The sequence below is a fragment of the Brachyistius frenatus genome, unplaced genomic scaffold (assembly GCF_029030835.1).
Source record: "Brachyistius frenatus isolate BFR_SWC_R1_liver_20210118 unplaced genomic scaffold, ASM2903083v1 Contig_11, whole genome shotgun sequence".
NCBI lineage: Eukaryota > Metazoa > Chordata > Actinopteri > Embiotocidae > Brachyistius > Brachyistius frenatus.
In genome coordinates, this window is record NW_027210610.1 from 2,171,629 (window position 1) to 2,192,389 (window position 20,761).

The 20,761-nt window shown below is 40.7% G+C and overlaps 1 protein-coding gene across 1 annotated transcript in view; it reads left to right on the forward strand.

Annotated features, from left to right (window-relative positions):
• The window catches only part of LOC138616875 (SH3 and multiple ankyrin repeat domains protein 1-like), a 45,738-nt gene that overhangs the window by 11,409 nt on the left and 13,568 nt on the right, over positions 1-20,761 (forward strand). The window contains exons 3-17 of the mRNA XM_069691454.1: positions 1,374-1,932; positions 5,838-6,041; positions 8,616-8,687; positions 8,784-8,892; positions 9,105-9,256; positions 10,707-10,874; positions 11,167-11,208; positions 11,909-12,025; positions 12,131-12,208; positions 12,363-12,429; positions 12,685-12,860; positions 13,015-13,145; positions 15,393-15,532; positions 15,994-16,107; positions 17,460-17,538. Of these exons, the coding sequence (XP_069547555.1) occupies positions 1,477-1,932; positions 5,838-6,041; positions 8,616-8,687; positions 8,784-8,892; positions 9,105-9,256; positions 10,707-10,874; positions 11,167-11,208; positions 11,909-12,025; positions 12,131-12,208; positions 12,363-12,429; positions 12,685-12,860; positions 13,015-13,145; positions 15,393-15,532; positions 15,994-16,107; positions 17,460-17,538 (2,105 nt within the window). The 5' untranslated portion in view covers positions 1,374-1,476. The remainder of the gene's footprint in view (positions 1-1,373; positions 1,933-5,837; positions 6,042-8,615; positions 8,688-8,783; positions 8,893-9,104; positions 9,257-10,706; positions 10,875-11,166; positions 11,209-11,908; positions 12,026-12,130; positions 12,209-12,362; positions 12,430-12,684; positions 12,861-13,014; positions 13,146-15,392; positions 15,533-15,993; positions 16,108-17,459; positions 17,539-20,761) is intronic.

Consider the following 20,761-nt stretch of genomic DNA (forward strand, 5'->3'; position numbering starts at 1 on the left):
AGTAATCCTCCTTTGAGGAGAAGTCTGTCACAGTCAGAGAGAAAGACATTGTACCTACATTCAAAGATGAAGAAATCAATTGCATATAAAGTGATTTTTCTGCTCAAAGAGCCCTCAAAGCTCATATTTTCTCTCTCCACTGCGTCTGAGTCCTTTCTGTGGTTTCTTTCTGTTAAAAAGGAGTTTTTCTTCTCCACTGTCACCAAGTGCCTCCTCAAGGCAGATATATTTCCACAGTACCGTAAGATCTTGACCTTATTATGTAAAGTGCTCTGAGACGTGTTATGATTTGGGACTATATGAAAAAAACTGAATTGAAGTGAAAATTGACCAGGAAGCCATGTAGCCTCCACACTTTTTCTGTTTTGATGAAGAGGGAAGACTGTGACTTTTCTCAGCAAGAAAAACTCTTGCACTTTCGCAGCATACGCCGAACTGAATTGACTTGACATACTCTTTAACAACAACTGCACGGACAGCAAATGCCAGTATGCTCAGATGTGACTTCCCAGAAGCTGAGTCACTGAGTTATCTGCATACCTTTAATACATAAAACCCAAAAGCCCCTCAAATCTGGAACATGGATTGATGTTAAGGTGTCTAAATAACACGCTTCCTTCAGCAAGCCCTCACGGCCTGTTCTTTTGATGATGTTCATGCTGATTGGTAAAGCTTTAAAGTTGGCCAAGGAGAAGATTTGGTTTTGAGTAGACTGCCAGCAATACTGTTTTGTGGGTGTCGTCGCTGCACTGAACTCTGTGCAACAAGTCGAGGCATGTTTCTAGGTTGTCACAAGGTATTGTTGGAACAATATCCCATCCCTGAACCACGTAGACATGATCAAGGCAGGTTGTGGGCCACTGAGTACATTTCAAGGTCAATCCCAACACTTGATTTAAAAATAACACCTGCATCACAATGAACATTAACAGTGTACAAGTGTCTGATGGTGGAATTTTCCTTTAAAATGCTCACATTTAGCTGTTAGCCCTGGGCTGCACCTCAAACATAAATCCACTCCTTTATCACAAAGTAGGAATGATCTTGACCTCATGTGATGCTAAATTGCACATCCAACTCACTCTCTTCTGCAAAGAACCTGTGATGCAAATTCACAGAGTTTATATTTAGCCTGTGTTTCATCAGTCTGCTATTCCCCGTTGCATTCCCAGTGGCTAAATGGAAAATGTGGACCAGCTCTGTGCTAATTCACACATGTGGACTTATTAGCATTGCCAGTAGCTAGTTTTTCTATTATTGCACGTGCCTCTTGCATACTTGAATTGCACACAAATTTGGCTAATTTCACTCTGTCAATGAAATAATAGTTAAATGACTTAAGCTTTACTCCCTTTTCTGCCTTTTTCCCACAGCATGTTTCTAAGGATGAAGCCAGTCTCATGGGATAGCCATGTTTTGTCTCCATGACAGCTATATCACTCAGCCCTCTCTGCAGTGACCCCTGCACAGCAAAGGATGCTGGGAAATAATGAGCACTTTTATCCCGGTCAGGATGACAAAGATGGGGAGGATGAGGAGGAGGAAGAGGAGCAGGGAAGAGAAAACAGAGGAGAGGAAGGTGGACGTGACACGGAGAATGGAGGATTAGAGGGTCTGGAGGAGAAGGAAATGACGGGAGGACGACAATCCTGGGAAGGGAAAGTTGGTGAGGTGGTGAAACCAGCAGCCATTGTGGTCGGTAGACAGAGAGTGGACCGGCCGCTGAGGCCGGGAAACCTGGGCAACCGGGGTATCACTCACATGCCCAATCTAGCCCCGCTACACCATCCCGCTGCCAACAAGCAGCAGCATCTCATAGCAGCAAAGAGACGAGCTCTCATGGAGCGCAGCATGACCACAGTGGCGCCGCTGGAGGACACTTTTCTGACTATGATGGTGTTTCGCATTGGAATTCCTGACATCAAACAAACAGTAGGTGCATCAGAAATACCGGCCATACAGTGTGTATAAAATTCATGACATGTCGACTCCTTCACAGCAATCCCAGGATCTTCTTGACCCATAATTCAAATCTACAGGACAGAACATTTGAAAGAATAAACTGACCGGTTCAATCAAAAATCCAACAATGTAAAAGTGCAGTTATCTAAAGTCTCCCTCACAAACAGGGCACTGACTGGACGTCTTTCCAAATGAAAAAGTAGTTCAAGCCAAGTCTCTCTGGTATTACTGCCTCAGAGAGAGACACTGAGAGATTTAACTCGACAAACAGAATTAAAAAAATAATATCTCGGGCCATGTATAGTGTTAGGGCAGTTTTACATGTGACTTATGTGACCTTTACTGATTCTATGTGATTCTATGTGATTCTATGCATCAAGTACCCAGGGGTACTTGATGCATAGAATATTTCACATTAGCCAAATAGTGCACACAACTGCACAAGCACATCTCTTATTTCAAAGTATTTTCATTACAGTTATCCCACAGGCCCAGGGATGTGTCCCAAAAGCAGGTAGGAAATAATACAGAGCTTAACTTGTGCTGAGCAACCCACAAGGGCAGACGTATTCAGTCAATAACACCATGTAAGCATCTGCCTTGGGTCAGGTCATAATTAGTTTCCAAAACTGAAGCTAGTATCATTTCACACTTTGGCAGCTCTCAGGTTTATGGTGAAAGGCAGGTGAGAATTGGCCAGCCCACACACCATATCCAGGTGAGAACGGGTGCCCCACTGTAACCCCTCCCCCATCTTCCTTTCTCCATTTTCAACTCCCTGAACATGCCGACTGTTCTACATGTCAGCTAATCTGCCCTCAATATAACAGTAATTGCTAATTATCTAATAGGTTTTTAATGAGTTTGGGGAGAGCTGAGGAAGTGAGTGACTCTGGAAAAGAAGGAAGATGTGGAAGGCATCTGTGTTGCTCTTAGGTCTCCGTCAGCCACAGGCATCATATTCACCTCTGCACATCACTGACAAACACTCAGCATCCCAAACTCCTCAGCTGAAATGTTATTGAGCTGAATTAAAGAGGGATAAAGAGAGGGAGTGAATATTAGGAGCTAGTTAGAGACGGCGGGAGAAAATGAATGCAAATTAAATAAGCAAAGACTAAAATATGCAATCTGAAAAACTTTAATACTGCAAGTTGAACATGGAAATAATTTTCCTGAGTCGGGACAAACATCGCCGGAAAGATGTCAGAAAATCCTTGATTTTATGAAACAGAACGGTGAGAGGTGTCACTGTAACATACTGTATACATTACATTAGACCACTCTCACAGGGATTAGCCACTCGATCTGTCTCTCTCTCTCACACACACACACACACACACACACACACACACACACACACACACACACACACACACACACACACACACACACACACACACACACACACACACACACGTCATGTGGTTTACCTCCCAGGGACCACCAAGACATTGCTACGGCAACGGGTGCCTGCCTCTACTAATGAACTGGTTGCCATGCCAATGGAGTTGGCTACAGTATCAAATAGTGCAACCTAGGTGGGGTTTGAGGGGGAGGGGGTGGGGGTGGTGGCAGAAGGGACATGGAAGTGTGCTGAGCTGTGCAATTTTCCTTACAGTCCTCTGAAATGGAACAATAGCAATGATGTATACATTTCATTCAGACCTCTCAGCCCTGTAGTTAAAGCCCTGCTCCTGCTCTCAGTCATCTTTCTCCTCCAGCCCTAGACTTCAATTAAAAAAGCATAAAAAAAGATGGTCTTTCTCTGGAAATGCAAGAAAATGGAATAATATGAGGAAATGGGCTGTGAAGAAATCACGGTGAAATCTAGTTACCCATACCGCACACACATAATGCATCCAAAGTACTTTTTCATTGTGGTTAGTGAGCCTTGAGTGTATCACACACAGACATGCATTAAGAGGGAAAGGAGATTTTCTCCCCAACTACTTTGTTCTTTCTCTTCTGTTGCATGGTGCACATTTTATATTTTCTGTACAGATATTCGATAACGAAGTAACAAAATATGAACATTTATCCCAGTGTGGAACTTTTTTCTTCTTCGTTTGCAGAAAAGTGAAAAAAATATGGTGTGAAAATAAATGAGCTAGAGCCAATACACCTGATAGCACAGACTAAAAGGATAGCATATGTCATCTTATTTCCATGAATGTGGCAGATGATCAATTATTTAAAAGTAATGCATTCATATTCTACACACACCACATTCTCATATCCATCATTCACCATCTGATGTTAAAACCGTGTGCCAGATATTAAACCAGACTGACTAATTTATGACTAAATTATCCGATATCAAGGAAAAAGAACTACATGATAAAAAATAAAAAAATAAAAAAGGCTATGAGGCAATATTGAAGTTTTCAGACCTTTTGCTTTTGTATAAATGGCAGTAAACTTTACAAGCAAAAATACTGCAGTCTTAGGATAAAGTACATTAGTATCAACAACATGTCATCGTTTTTAAACTCAATTTGAGGAATGGCCCCTATGGAGTGGTATTTCTATATCTGGGTTAATATTATTCATATATGAACATATAGAAAGCTATTTAATGAGCTTGTTCGTGTGGATGTAAATACTTTATTCTATCCTACAACAATACACATGGATCATAGACCAAAAAAAAGTGTAAACAGAACAGTTCTGTTTTTGCTCCTGTTTTTCTTTTAGTTGATTTAAAAGATTTCTTGAATGCACACAAAAGTTTTATTTATTCTTTATCAAATTCTGATGACAACAAAATCCGTTAGTGAACGCTTCACCTTTGACAATTTCATCCATTCACCTGACACCTGTGGGACATCAAGATGCTGATGAAACAGCATGATTATTGCACAGGTGTGACTTTGACTGGTCACAACAAAAGAACACTAAAATGTGTAGTTTTATCTTGAATTATTTTCTTTTTTTTTTGTATTTGGTACATTTTCACAAATGGTGAGGTTCCTGCTGTAAGCATGTGAAAATTTGTGGCATTTATTGCATTGTGTTGCATGATAAAACCACATTTTGGAGAGGCCTGTCATTGTGATCCGTCCAAGGCGCACCTGTACAATAATTATGCTGTTTCATCAGCATCTTGATTTGTCACACCTGTCAAGTGGATGGATTATCCAGTTGTTTTTTTAGAGATATAAACATTTAGTGTGCAGAAATCTTAGATCTTATACTTCAACTCATAAAAAGTGAGAGCAAAAACAAAGTGTTGTGCATGTATTTTTGTTGAGTGTACTTTAATCAAAGTGTTTCTTTCTAAAATGTAAAAAACACCTTCCAATCTTAGCTACACATTTAGTGGAATATGAAGTCCAATATTTCCCCCTGCCTTGAAGTTAAAGTACAACAGAAATACTCAAGTAGATCTCAAAATTGTACTCGGGTACAGTTCTCACATTAGAAAAATGCAATGTAGTCTTTATAGTAGATTAATTTAGCAAGCTAGCTAGTTAGCCAACAAATTCTGCTTGCTTTATTGGGATCCAACATGTGACATTTCTATTTTAAATTGAGTTTCAACCAGTCAATAATACTTTTTTTTTCTTATTTACCTGTACTACTAACAAGTAACGTTAGTCCCACTAATATCCTTTTCGAAACACTACAAATGTGGTCATTGGCAATTTGTTTGTGGTTGTCAAAGTACTGAAAATGTAATAAAGTCTTTCTAAAAGCAATGGCAGAGCTTGTCAACAACTGCCACTGGAGTGTCCGTGAAGCAACTCTTTTAATGCTGTAATTTTTTTCAACCATTATTTGTGCTTCCAGAACAAGTTTTAATGAGGGAAAAAATAAGCACATCTCCACTGGGTCCCTGACCTTCACTCTGCCCTGTTCCTTCTGTCTGTCAGAGGTGCCTCCAGTTTGACCAGGACTGCATGGTGTGGAGCGCCAAGCAGCAGATTATCTGCTCCCTCAGCGAGTCACTGTGGGACGCCTATAACTATGGCCTCTTCCAGCCGGCTGGAGACGGGCGGGATGCCAAGTTCCTGGAGGAGGAGCGGCTCCTGCGAGACTACTCACAGTCCTTTGAGAAAGGGGTGCCTTACTTGGAGGTATATGGCGGGTGGGAACGTGATAGAGCACAAGGCCACATAACAAGAAGTTTAGTATTTTCTTAGCACAACACTCACAAGAAACTTTAAACACATGGTCAAGATGTGAGATCTGAATTTGAATACTTTATTTTTACTCTTATCTGATCAGTTTCTGCACTGTCAATAATTTAATTCCCTAAAATGAAAAGCCAAATTCTGTTTCATAGCCTCTCCCACACCGTCAGCAATAATAGTCGAATGAAACTGAGTCAAATTTAACTTTGCAGAGTCCCCAATTTACCAGAAAAGTTTCCAAAGTTATGACTTCAATTTCTTTGCGGATATACTGTACGTGAAACTGAGTGCTCTCTTTATGGCTGCTCTGTACTGTGGTATTGTGCGTGTTACATTTTGAGCTTACGTACATACAGCTAACGTACATGTTTAAGCTTTTATAGCTTTAACTTTTACGCTGTATCATACTTTGAAAACTTTATTACTCATAACTGCAGACAAACAACTCATAGTTTAATTGTCTTTATGAGATTTTTCATGCTCACATAAAAAGAACATAGCAAATTAAGTCTTTACAAAATTGGATGGATTTAATTGCATTTTGTACATTATATAACAGCAAAAAGTGGGGAAATACAATATAATCTACCTAAGTGGGTTATTATGAAGTTTTCATGGTGTAATATAATTATGTCACAGTGCCCTCTGGTGGTTCAGCTACTGTAAGTGCTGCTGAGCTGGGTGTTGGCTGAAAGAGTATCCTCCACTCAGAGTTTGGCTTCAACCCAGAGTGTTTACATTCCTGACAAAGTTCCAGATGAGGAGATGTCTGTGGCCCGATGAGGCCTTGTAAATAAATATTGCTCCACAGCAGAATGTACTGTACAGTGAAATAGTTTGAGGCACTTCAAGTAAAGTGAAGACAGCTTTCAAAAGTAATACTTTGATCTTTTCTTTTATCAGTTAACTTAATTAAAAGTGCAGTAAAAATAAAATAAACTGAATGTATTACATATTTTATGTGGCCACCATTTGTCTTTAACTTTCCTGGGTACACTGTTGTTCCAAACATCTTGGAGAAGTTGCTCCAGTTCCTCTGTGGATCTAGGCTGTTTCAGTGTCTTCTGTCTCTCTCTGTAATCCCAAATTGATTCGATGATTTTGAGACCAGGACTCTGTGTGGAACAGACCATCTGTTGCAGGACTACTTATTCTTCTTGTCAGACTGAATTTGTGAACTATCAGAAACCTCCCTGATTCAATTTCAGAACAGATATACATTTTAAAATATAAAGTGCCCCAAACCTTTGCACAATACTGTTTTTCATGCAGGTATTTATAACATAAGCGCTGTCATCTGAATCACTTCTGTGCTTCTGTGAATGAGTATTTATTGATAAAGAGTGTTTCTGGACACTATTAGTTTTTACTTAATAGACACAGTGAAAATTAGTCTATTGTAAGTATAAGGCCTGATTGCTCCTTTATGCTGGCTGCCAAACCCATATCTGCTGCTGGAAAATCACGGCTGCTCTCTAGATAGCGAGGTGCGATGTGTGGTTGAACTCAGCTGTCAGCTGCTAGATAGGATCTTAGACTTCTCACCTCCAAGCTCCTCAGTTGGAAATTGGTTTACCATCACAATATTGTACTGATGTGGAGACTACACATCCAGCCAGACGGTTTTCATTGATGGAATTTCCCATTCAAACAGAAAGTCAAAGGTAAACCCATCCAAACTCAGTGTACTCATCTTTCAAAGGGTGTTATGTTTTTGGATTCGTGGATTTTCAAAGACTGACTCTCACGAGTATATGTCAGGCCCATGTTTTTGATTTCCACACCTGATTTTTATTCCTGACTGAGAAGAGAAGGCTCTGAAACATTTGGAACAACACACACAAACCTTCTGGGACACACTGCTGCCAAAACATAATTAACATTTACAGAAAATAAAACAAAGTATTTGAACAAATGCACAGTTCACAGTGCTGTTCAGAAAAGAACCTCCATTAGACCCTGGTTTTCCATTGTAAACCAGTGTTACAATAACCTGACGGGATGTATTATCAGTGAGAAACTATATTTTGAAATGTAGGATGAGATCCCGTGACGTATGTCACCTTATATGGGCATAAAATGTTTGCTGTGATTAAAAGAAAACGGCCCCAGATATGAATGTGTTTAATCACAGGTATTCTCGTTTGTCATCACCTCATCCAACCAGACAGAAAACAAAAACACTTCTCCAAAGCTGTGTGTGCGTTTTATTCTTATTCAAGTAGTGAGATGGGCAGAAGATTTAACCAATTCAGCTTCACACGTAATCAAGCCTCCCCCTCCAAAATAAAATCTAAACTTTTTAAGAAATATATCCTGGAACTTTAACTTTAAAAGTGAATTTCTAGAAACATTGGAAGAGTTTAGGTGCAGCTAACATGAATACTGGTGCTTTTTCTGAAGTACAGATTAACAGCAGTAACTGCATTTCCCCTATGTAGGCTGTCACTGATAAATTGAACTGTGTTGCAGTGAGATGATTCACATTTTTCACACAAATCTTTTTCTGGTCCTCAGTTTAGGTACAAAACCAGAGTTTATAAACAGACCAATCTGGATGAAAAGGCTCTCGCCAAACTCAGCACAAAGGTATTTATTTTCCTGTCTATTGAACGATGCAGTTCATCACTGATTGGTATTCAGTTCCATTCGCTGATATGCTCCACCATCTTTTTCTGCACTCAGGCCAGTCTAAAGAAGTTTATGGATTACATTCAGACAGGAGCAGGAGAGAAAATGGCAAAAGTCCTCGAGAAAGGTCTTGATCCGAATTTTCATGACCCTGACAATGGAGGTGAGTTTCTCTCAGGACTGTGTGCAACCTCTCACTGAGTAATTACATTCTTATCTTGGTACATAGATTCATTCTTTTCTTATAAATAAATGATTTTCCAAGTAATATTGAGTGATAATATCATAGCAGTAGAAGATTCTCTGAGGGTGGATCATCACTTTAACCTTGCTACCTGTCACCCTTCCTGTCTCGACCACCTCTCTGTGGGTCAGAGACCCCGCTCTCTGTGGCCATACAGTCCGGTCTGTCGGTGGAGGGCATCAGGTTGCTGGTTCAGGGCGGCGCCCACTTGGACTTCAGGGGCAGAGATGGCTTGACAGCAGTGCACAAAGCTGTTCGAGCTCAGAATCATGCTGGGCTGCTGGTAAGGACTTCAAGTTAAGGTCATGCATGCAGAATACAAACTCAAATAAGGTAAAATAAATAGAGGGATTATTGTAATTACACATTCAACTTTTTTTTTAACTTTGAAGTAAATAAATGACCACTTTAGCCCTGCAATAAAGGTGGGTCATATTTTACTTCAAAAGAAATGTTCTAATAGCCTATAAATTATATGTTTGTCACATTATTTTTGTTTAGCTTACACTGTTGACCACTGCTCCTTTTTTTATTTTTATTTTTTTAAATAAACGACATGCTCCTGAGGATTTGGCCTGTTTTGATGGCGGATAGCTGCCTCCTGTTGTTTTGAAAAACGTACCTCTCCAGACCTGTTTTAAGTAACAAATTGTTTTGTAATGTTTGTAGTTTCTTTTCTTTTCTTTTCTTTTCTTTTCTTTTCTTTTCTTTTCTTTTCTTTTCTTTTCTTTTCTTTTCTTTTCTTTTCTTTTCTTTTCTTTTCTTTTCTTTTCTTTTCTTTTCTTTTCTTTTCTCTTCTTTTGTTTTGTTTTTCTGCCCTTTAAATTATCCATTATCCGTTAGTATTATCCATGTTATCAACCCAAAAGCAATTGTGTAATCATCTAATAGTCAACCTATTGTATAGACAACTCCCCCACACATACACACATCCCACCTCCACTCCCACAATCATTTGCAGTATTACAGTGTGTTGTTACATGTGTGATCGCATATAGCAAAGCTAAGAGAACAGTATTATTCCATTTTTTTAAAAATTGTTTTGATCTATTTAGTATTTGATTTTAAAATTTTGTTATGTAGGTGACAAAATAATTAGCACAACATGCCAGCATTATTTTGTTCAAGTTTAAATATCTTTAAGTTCTATCTTGTAATACCACTTTGTGCGTTAGGAGGTGATAGTGAGTCACTGCAGCGTCAAGGCAGTTCGCCTTCAGTCAACCTCTCAAAGAAGTGGATAGTTTATTGCACTAGCAATTAGTTAGATTGTCTCAAACAGTAGTGGATTGATTAAAAAAAAAAAAAAAAAAAAAAAAAATGGTGATCGATTAAGCCTATAGTTTCCATTACAGCTTGTTTATCTGGCAAGAAAACAGCCACAGCAAAACAATATACCGCCACATTTAGAAATGTTTTTCAGTACGATTTGTGGTCTGTTAGAAGACCTACTTCTTTTTCTTCTCATGATGGACTGAGGGGGATGCTACAGTGACTTACTATTGCCCTTTGAGGCGTGGGGTGGTAGCTGGTTAGCAGGACATCTATTCAACACAATACATAGATGTCTTTGACATGTCTTGTCTTTGACACTTGTTATTTACTCACATTCTGTAAATTAATTTTAGTCAACTCTTGAATGTTTTAATCTTTTTTTAATTATTATTGCTGTACATGCAATAGAAACATAATAGTTTTCTTTTGTTTTTGCTCTCCACGTGCCCTCTTGCCAGACTCTCTTGTCCTTCGGAGGGTCTCCAGACTACAGAGACCCCTGTGGCCTGACCCCACTGTACCACACTCTGCTGATAGGGGGTGACACTTCTTGCTGTGAGACCTTGCTCTATTACAGGGCGAGGCTGGGGACGAGGGATGAGAATGGCTGGGATGAGTCCCATCAGGTAGTCCCATTTTAGAGTCATAATGACCTCATCAACTACAAATACACGTCAATCGATCTGTCTGTCCACGTGTTGATTTAATGGTTTCCGCTCATATTTTTACGTAAAAGTTCTCTGGTCTTTGTCTCTGTTCATGTAAACTAAGCAATGCACCAAGATTTCTTATCTATGTGGTTGATGTCGTGTATCATCACCCTCGGTCTCTCAGCATTTTCTCACACCTCCCTCCCCTCTGCCTTCCTCACTCATCTCCCCATCTCCCTCCTGCCTCCCCTCTTCTCTCTTTCCATAGCACAGGGATGAAGAGGAGTTTGGAATGGAAGAAATACATAAGGTACCCTCCATCCCTCCATCTTATCATCCCTATGAGCCTTTCAGAGCCAAAGGCACTGAGAATCATGACGTGATTTTTATAAAAATGCATAAAGGTGAATGATGTCACCACAATATTTCCCTAAACCAAATCTGAGCCATCTCAAGACGAGTCCAGTTCAGAAAGAGAATTGGACATTATCTCTTTCTTACTGTAGATACGGGTGCATTGCCTGCATTATGTCTCTGTGACTTCCTGGTAAATCTCTGTTTGTGCTGCGAGCTGGTTGTCATGGTATTTTATTTTGGTTTTGCCGTGCTGCTCCGTGTTTTCTTTCTTTACTTTGTATGTATCTTGTGATATTTTAGTCCCTGCAGAAAAATATGAGGAAACCTCTCAGGCTGCTGAAGGCTCATTACTGTTGTTTTAATGGTCTTTGTTTCCTTTCTTTTCCATCATGGTGCAATATAATCAGCTCTCACCTGTTTTTCTGTGAGAGTAATTTAGGATCTAAATGTTTATGTAAGACATATCATTTCCCTTTCGTTCTCTCTGTATCTCTCTCCCATTGTGTTTCTTTTTCTCTATTTTTTTCTACCTGATTCTCTTTTGCCATCTTTGTCCTGTATGGAACTATTCTTTTCAGCTCAACTCGTCTCCTTCTGTACTTTATAATACTTACAATTTGTGGATTTTTCTATTATACTCTTGACATTAAAAGGCTTGCCAGAATGGCTTTGCACAGCACTTGGAGCATCTGCTATTTTATGGGGCAGACACCGCTTCTCAAAATGCCTCAGGGAACACTGCACTTCACATTTGTGCCCTGTACAACAAGGCAAGTATGGAGATGATCCCTCCCATTAAACCATTATTACCATAATAATTACTGATTTTTTTTGTAAAGGTGTTAACCAATCACTTTCCCTCTCTGAATGATCAGGAAAGCTGTGTCCGTGTTCTTCTGTATAGGGGAGCAAATAAGGAGGCAAAGAACAAGCATGGTCAGACCCCTTTTCAGGTACATGCTTTCACTGTTAAGTTTTGACATTTTTTTCATGTCTGCAATGTAAAAATGAAATTGTAGAGTTTAATAACAAATTGATAGAGGAAAAGGAGGCAACAAAATAAATAATTGCAAGAGATAATAATATATTTTTTTTGTGTGTTTGCAGCTAGCTGTAATGTCTGGTCACTTTGAACTCGGGGAAATCATCAAAAACCACAAAGATTCTGACGTAGGTAAGCTTTCCTGCCAAGCTGTCTCTTCTGAAGAGGCCTTCAAGTGTTGCATTCAGTTCCCAACACCAGCCTGCTGTGTACTTTCCCACATTGATCATGTATTTGCCCTAACAATCTACCTAATGTCCTCCCCCCCCTCATTCTGTCGCATCCAACCTCATCCTGTCACATCTAACCTCACCCTTCTTCCTCACTTCTCACTACTGACCTCTCCCCCTTCGCCATAAACCTCACTGTCACATGTCACATCTTCAGTGCCGTTTTTGGAATCGCCAAAGTTTGTTCCTAAACGAAAAGAGAGTTCCCACACGTTGCCTCTCCCTTCGCTTCCTTCACACCCCCTACTGCGCGCTAATAGCGATAACACCATGACCCAGTCTGACCCTCTGGCCGTGCCCATCAAGGCTGCAACCAATCCCAACCCAGGACAGGTACTGAGTACCAATAGTTGCATGCTCATCTGCTGGTTGTTGTGATATTAGATATACTTTTCTGATATTGCTTTGCTTTCTCTGCCTTTTATGTCTAATACGTTACAGGATCAGCTTTGATGCTTTGTCTATGGTACTTGATGTTATTTTGCAGGGCCAGCGCCGGGCCTCCATTGGCATGAGAAGCTCCAGTAGCCCCAGAACTCGTACTCGCTCCCCCTCCAGAGGAAGAGGAGGCCAAAGTGACACAGAGGAGAGGCACCGGCAGCCACGAGGCAGACAGGGGTAGGGAGCCTGTAGGATGATATACTGTGTACATGAAGAGAGGGAGACTGCTGTGATTTTCTTCTGACTAGGGGCCTCATTTGTTAAAGTAGGAGTAGGAGTGTGTAGGATCAATACAAAAAGTGTTCGTGTGTCCAAAAGCCAAAAAATTAACAGATTTAGAAATCTGGGCACACATACACCCGCATGCAGTGTTCCCTTTATAAATCACTGTCCACCTAGAAATGTGCGCACAGAGAACAGTCTCATATGTACTCTACACGCCTACTTTTAACCATAAATGGTCAATGCAAAGTACCTCATGGATGTTGATGCAGTGGGGTGACAAACAAAAGGAAATGCAGTGAGTGGCAACATGTTGCTGCTGCAGTGAAGGCAGTGAGTTCATCTGACAGGACAGTACCTGAATTCCAAAAAGATTCAAAGTCAGATTCAAAGGTTGTTGCCAAAAAAGAAATGCTTCCCATCATCTGCAACTGGTGGTTTTAAGGACACATCCAAGCTCTCACTGCTGGAAACTAGAATGGCCTCTGAGTGTCGAGCCACCACGGTGTCTCCAGTGCGCTGTGCTCTGTGTGCCTGACAGCAGTTGTTGTCACTGGAGAGGAAAAACTATGTGAAAACTCTTACTTGGTGATATATATACACACAGTATAAGAAGATATTATTAAAAACATATTAATGCTTTGTTCTGCAATTCTTTTGTAATTGAAAGGAGTCTACAGACTCACCAGCACAAGCACAGATTACACTGTTGGATTGAATAGTTTATGATAAAATGGATCTATATAACATGTGATATAAAGTTAATTTAAACATGTGAGAGGCATCATTACACACATAATGATAACTTACATATAATATCTACACTCTGGCTTCAATTCACCACCTCACCATCTGCGTCACCAATTTCCACTGTCTCCAGAAAGTTCCTACTCATGGTTTGGAGTTTCCGTAAAGATGCACAGGTTCTCCCGTCAATTTAGTTTCTATAAATCCTGACTTTTACGTGTGGAGCCTTGTGCACCTTTTTTATGCCCCATGCTGTCCGTACACAACAGTTATAAATGAGGCCCCGGGTCCTTTAAGGCCATCCAGAGGGAGGGACTCGCTTATCTCCTGTTACCATCAGCTGTATACAAGTAATTTACTATTTCTGTCTCTGTTGCATATACTTTGTACTATTTTGAATTGCAAGAATGTCACATATTTAGTATGGTATTAATGGACATTGTTCTGTAAAACAAAACAAATTTTCGAAATACTGTTTCTGATGCCTGAAAAAAAGTTATAAAAAAAATGTCAGATGGTGGTACAATAGATCAGTGGCTATAAGTTTGTATCATAATGATATACAAGACAGGAGTCTACAGCCACACTTTTGGCTCAGTGAAGCTTTATTTAAATATAGCAGGACTTTAAGCTAAATGCAGCTTTAGCATGCCAATAATCTTACACTGGCAACAGATGCCAGATGTCTACTATTTTCACTATTTTTGGTTAGTGTGCTGCGATTGCTAATTAGCACTAAACACAAAGTGCGGCTGAATTCAGTTAGTTTTGTAGAAGTGGACAAATTAACTGTTAAAAAATTGATGTGATTATGGTCATAGATATGCTCCATCACAGGAATCATGAGAATTCATCATCTGTCGGAACTTTGAATGTACGAACAAAAGTTTTACCCGATCCATCCAGCAGTTGTTGAGAAATTTCACTCTGGACTAAAACCCTTTTAAAGCAATGGACCGATCAACAAACCAACATTAGAGTGGTTAAAAATATACTTATAAATCCTTGGTAATACAGAATGTATGATACTTACAACAAGTGATGTTTTTATTTCAAGATGTAGTGATAGCATTCTGACGTCCACCTCCACATGCTTTACATTATTACCCATTCAGAAATGTCTGATTTCTCTAATAATTCCGTTGTATACTAAATGACATTAAGTTATACCTTATATTTAATTTATTGTTTAATAGCCGCCAGTATACTTAGATGTGGAATTATATCATAGAATTGTTAGGACTTGCTATCTACCTGACACACTGAATGCTGGACACTGTTAGTAAATACAAGATTACAGCATTCATTCTCACTGTTGGCATGACTGAGTTGTATGACTCAGCTCCTGACTGCCTCTGACCTCCGTGTGCCTTCTCACTTGTTTTTCCACAGTGTAGGACACAGCCTTATCTCACGGTTTTGTAAAAGACTCTTTCTCTCCTTCTCCCTTTGTAGTGCACCCTCAGTGGGCAGCGGGGGAGGTCAGATGAAGCGTATGTACAGCGCTGTGCCAGGGCGAGTGTACGTGGCCACTCGTGCCCACTCTGCTACTGGAGACAGAGAGCTCTCACTTAACAAAGGAGACAAAGTTAAAGGTGAGAGGAGCCAAAAATGTTCCCATAAAATATAAGAATACAAAACAATTTAACAGTAGTGACATAGGAATCATGTGGTTGTTAAACTGTGCAAGGTTTGAGATAATTAGCTAAACATCCTAAACTGCAGATCATTTGGTGTAAAGTTGAGATATTTCTGGTGTAGTTTCAATACAGAAAAACATGAGGTACTGTCTCTAAAACACCAACAGCAAGGCAGAAATGTACATGAGGGAAGAGAGGATTGTAAACAAAAGAAATGAGAAGCATCAGCAGACATACATTCAGCTCACCACAAAGCAATACATGTTCCAGGATACTCTCAGTGGATTGAACGGTGCTATGATAAAAAGGTAGCCAAAGATAAACAAGAAAGACAGTGAGAGGGGATAAACTACCCAAGCTAAACTCTACCCATCTATGTCTGTCTGCCTGTTTATCTGTCAACCAATCTGTCCCAGTGTTAAGTGTAGGAGAGGGAGGATACTGGGAGGGAACGGCGAAAGGACGCACCGGCTGGTTTCCTTCAGACTGTGTTCAAGAGGTGGCAGCTCCCGGCAAAGACATTCGATCAGGTGAGAGAAAACTTGTAGGAATGTCACCACACTATTATATATTGATATATTTCTTTGTTCATGACATGTTTAGACTTTTCTTTTGAGCGCCTTTGAGTTTTGTGATGAGATAGTGAAAGACACACACAATAGCCCTGTTTTCCAAACACCCATCATCATCACTTTGGAAAGAAGACACTAAAACCAAAGTAGATCAGGATGTTATCGATCCCTAAAATGAGATTAGCATAATATCCCTTTATTGTAGTAATAATAATAATAATAGTAACACATTATATTTACATAGCCTTTCAAGATACTAAAAAACACTTTACAGGTTAAAATGATTAAAAATGACACAAACAACTAAATATAAATCTCGCAGCCTTTATCACACATCAAAAGCAGCTCTAAAAAGGTGAGTTTTCAGTATACTGTCAGAGATAGAAAGCAGAGATACATACTAAACAAGTACAGGTTCAGTGACTGGGAATTAGAAATTGAGAAAGGAAGACACAAAAAATCATGATAACCAAAAGAAAACAAGAATATATGATGCCTTTTAGGTGACGTTGAAACAGAGATGCGCTTATTCCTAAAACATTCAATAAAATAAGGAACGTTTACTTTAACAAGTTCAACTGTGTAAGAAATGTAATGACTTCTTCAAATTAAAAAAGCATTTCTGCCCAATATGTATTACCATGCTACGACCTCAGGGATTATTACTGCCATTGTGGCCAAATATTTGGACAAACTATAATTTGGTGCTCTGGCAACATTGCTTTTTTTTTTCTTTAATGCTAAACAAACCTTTTGAATTTAACTGAATTGAATTGACAGATATAGAAAAAAAAAAAAAAAAAATTGGAATCCTTTGCCTGATAAGAATCTTTTTTTTCTTGTTTTTTATTTCTTCATATATAAATGTCTTCAGTAAAGAAATACTGTTATAACATTCACAATGTCAAAAGGTGGGTTAACATGACATACTGTATTAGAGTAGCACATGACCGGAAAAGGGACATGCTGGAAAATGGGTTACACATTTCCTCGGGCTAGAATCATCCTTTAAATCACTGTAACACTCGGCACATGTCACACTCATGTTTACCAGCAGGCCGTTCTGAAGCACACAGTGGCACACATACTACACAGTTATTCACTTTTCACCCATTTTCACAGCTGCACTGTTCACGCTGTAAGAAGACCATATGCCATGTTGAAGACACAAATGCAGAGTGTAAATGTGTATTTCATTGATTTGTGTGTCGAGCTGAAGACACAACACGTCTACAAAAAGACAGAAAGGTGTCATGACGGAAGATGCAGGTTTAAATCGGACGTGTGTTTTGCTTGCATGCACCCTGCAGAGACACGCAGCGAGAAAGCCAAGAGGAAGCTCTTCCGTAACGTGACAGTTGGAGCCTACGACGGCACTGATGGCCCGAGGTAAGAAAAGCTGCTGTGACTTTTACAGTTTGAGATCAGCCGCGAGAGTAGGAGTCAGTAACGAAGTTAGGGCAGAAATAATCATCTGTCTGTTTCAATCCTGCAGTAAATCAAGCTGCCTTGAAGTAAAACAGTGTTTTTTTAAGGTCTAAGATGCTGGAAGTGTAAATGTGAAGTTGGCAGTGTTTGTTCTTGGCTGTCTCAGACTTCTCACCCTGTGCATGCTGGGTTTAGAAAATAGATGGTTTAATAAAAGTTAACTAAACCTGATTGGCTGCAGCCTCTCGTGTAGTATTAGTTGTGGATTGTCACATTAGCGTGGGCACAAACTTTGTTTATTGGTATAGAGGCCAGTCAAGGTGATTGAAACAGTCCACATGGTTGTTTTGTGAGTAACTGACAGGAGGTTGTTGTGTGTGTGTGTGTGTGTGTGTGTGTGTGTGTGTGTGTGTGTGTGTGTGTGTGTGTGTGTGTGTGTGTGTGTGTGTGTGTGTGTGTGTGTGTGTGTGTGTGTGTGTGTGTGTGTGTGTGTGTGTGTGTGTGTGTGTGTGTGTGTGTGTGAGTGCAATTGTGTGCACTTATTTCACCTCTTGTGCCTCCACGTCTTCCTGTCTGTTTTCTGTTGATCCTGAACACTGCTTGTCCTCCATTGTTGCGCTGTGCGAACACGTCAGCGCTCAGAAGAACAAAGAGCAGCCATGTCATTTTCAGCTCTGCCCCTTTTTGACTCCACCAGACAGATGCAGTTGTCTCTTTCATATTTCCATCCACATGCTTCTCTCGTCTCTCTCTGTAATGCCATAATGAAAGAGAGGGGGGGGGGTCTTCTTGCTGTTTCTTCATCTGCCTGAAGCTGCAGTCCAGCCCTGGGCAGCTGTGGTTGTGGGTTATGAAGCTCTGTGTGTTTGTTTAGAGTTAGTGTGCATGTGAATGTGACGTAGCTTGTGTCTTTGTGTGTACATACATCATCCAGCTGATGAGTCATGAGGAGGCTGAAGCTCCGAGCGCTGTTTAGGTCCCTGGGCGAGTGAGAAGGACTTACCAGTCGAGGTTTTACACCCTCTTACACATTATAGTTGACATTGCCCTTGTGCTGAGCAGCCTTCACTGTCATTCAAAAAAAGAAAAGAAAAAGGCTCTCCCTTTGATGCGGGCTGTGCTTGTGTTTCAAATGGAAGCAGCAGCCATTGGGGTTATATTACCTGTGCTAAGCTGGTTAGGCGTAATTGCAGCACCGTGGTGAAGTGGTGCTCAATTAAGAGCAAGGCGATCCAGAGCATATTTTGTCACTGCAGCTAGGCATTTGGGAGAATGTCAATTACTGTTTCACAGGGAGATGGAGAGAAGGAGAGTGTTTGTTAGCCTGTGTGGTGATGACAGCTCTGTTTCAGAGGAGAGGAGGGAGAGCGAAGTTGGAAAATATGTGTGTGTGTGTGTGTGTGTGTGTGTGTGTGTGTGTGTGTGTGTGTGTGTGTGTGTGTGTGTGTGTGTGTGTGTGTGTGTGTGTGTGTGTGTGTGTGTGTGTGTGTGTGTGTGTGTGTGTGTGTGTGTGTGTGTGTGTGTCTGTACACCCAGGGTGGGAATCAGCTGTTAGTGTATCTGTGATCTACCAGTCAGTGGATGTGCAAATGCAAGAGCTGTCTGTCCCTGTGTTGCCTTCCATGTAGAATCATCCCCCGCATCCCCACCCCGTAAATTCAGCTCTCTCCAACTCCCCTCTATTTTGCAACCAAACCCTCTTCCTGTCATCCACCAGCACACACACACACACACACACACACACACACACACACACACACACACACACACACACACACACACACACACACACACACACACACACACACACACACACACACACACACACACACACACACACACACACACACACACACACACACACACACACACACTCTCCCTGTTGTGATAATCGCTGGTGTTCTCTCTCCGTCTTTCCTTCGCATTGTCTTTGCCTTGTCTGAAGTGTGCGGGGTGCAGACCATCACACGCTCCCTGTCCCTCTCATTCGCCACCTCTCTCGCTCTTTCTCCTCCACTCTCGCGGCTCTCTCTGACTGAGCTCTCGCTGGAAGACCGGGAGGAGGAAGAGGAGGAGGAGGAGGGAGGCAGGAGGAGGGAGGAGGTGGTGGAGAGCGCGCGCGAGAGAGAGGAGGGGGGGACATGGCAATGGGGGGATGCGGAGAGAGAGATTTCTCTCTCTCCCTCTCTTCTTCGTGGCCGTCACTGGGCCCCAGAAACAGGAGCGTGTGGTTCATTTACAGGTAGCGGCTGTTTCCTCATTCATTGGCTGGCTATGGATGTGAGGAGAGGACAATGGAGAGAGGGGAGAGGTAGATGATGCTATTGAGAGGCCGTGCCTTTTCAAAGACAGACTAATAAGCTATGTATTCTGTCTGTGCGTGTATGTGTGTGTGTGTGTGTGTCTGCGTGTGTGCATACAAGGATATGTCCGTGTGTGTTAGATTTTGTATTTTTCCTTTGCATGTGCATATCTGTGGAACGGAAGTAGCTATTGAATGGAGACTCTGCAGCATGTTTATTTCTGTGCTTTCTTTCCGTGTGCTTTTGAACACCGTTTGTGTGCGTTTGTATGTGTGTTCGTGCATGAAAGAGAGCACATATTGATGCATTTCAGTCAGACAGTGTGGGTGTATTTCATTCTCTTTGACTCATAAATTCTGTAAGCAGATATTTTTTTTATTTACAAGGACTTCCCATATATTCCTGTTCCTTTAATTGTCACATCCTGTATTTTTTTTTTTTATGTATCTCACTGTCATTAAAATGTGTGATATTTTGACTGTACTGAAGGATGAAAGTGAATAAGTCAGTAAGTGGCGAGAGTGCGGTTTTTCATTTTCTTTTGAGCTCAAATTTTGAGACACCAGTCTTTTCCGTGCATGTTTGTGTGTGCATGCATTTGTCTTGATGTGCGTGTGCATGAAACTATACACACTGAACCAAACATATGTGGTTTTCACATATAAGTGTGTATGTCGTAGAGCTTGCTGTGGGAGTGTCTCCTGTACATATATTTATGTGCTGTTCATCTGTCTACCACGTCTTCATCCACAGTGTGTCAGTAACATCTGTCAAAAGCTTCACTTGTGCTGTGTGGGTAATGTCCCTGCACAGCCGGTCTCTCTGCATCCACGTTCAGCAGGTGAATGGTTAAAAAGCTGCCTTTTTTTCTCAGTGATTGT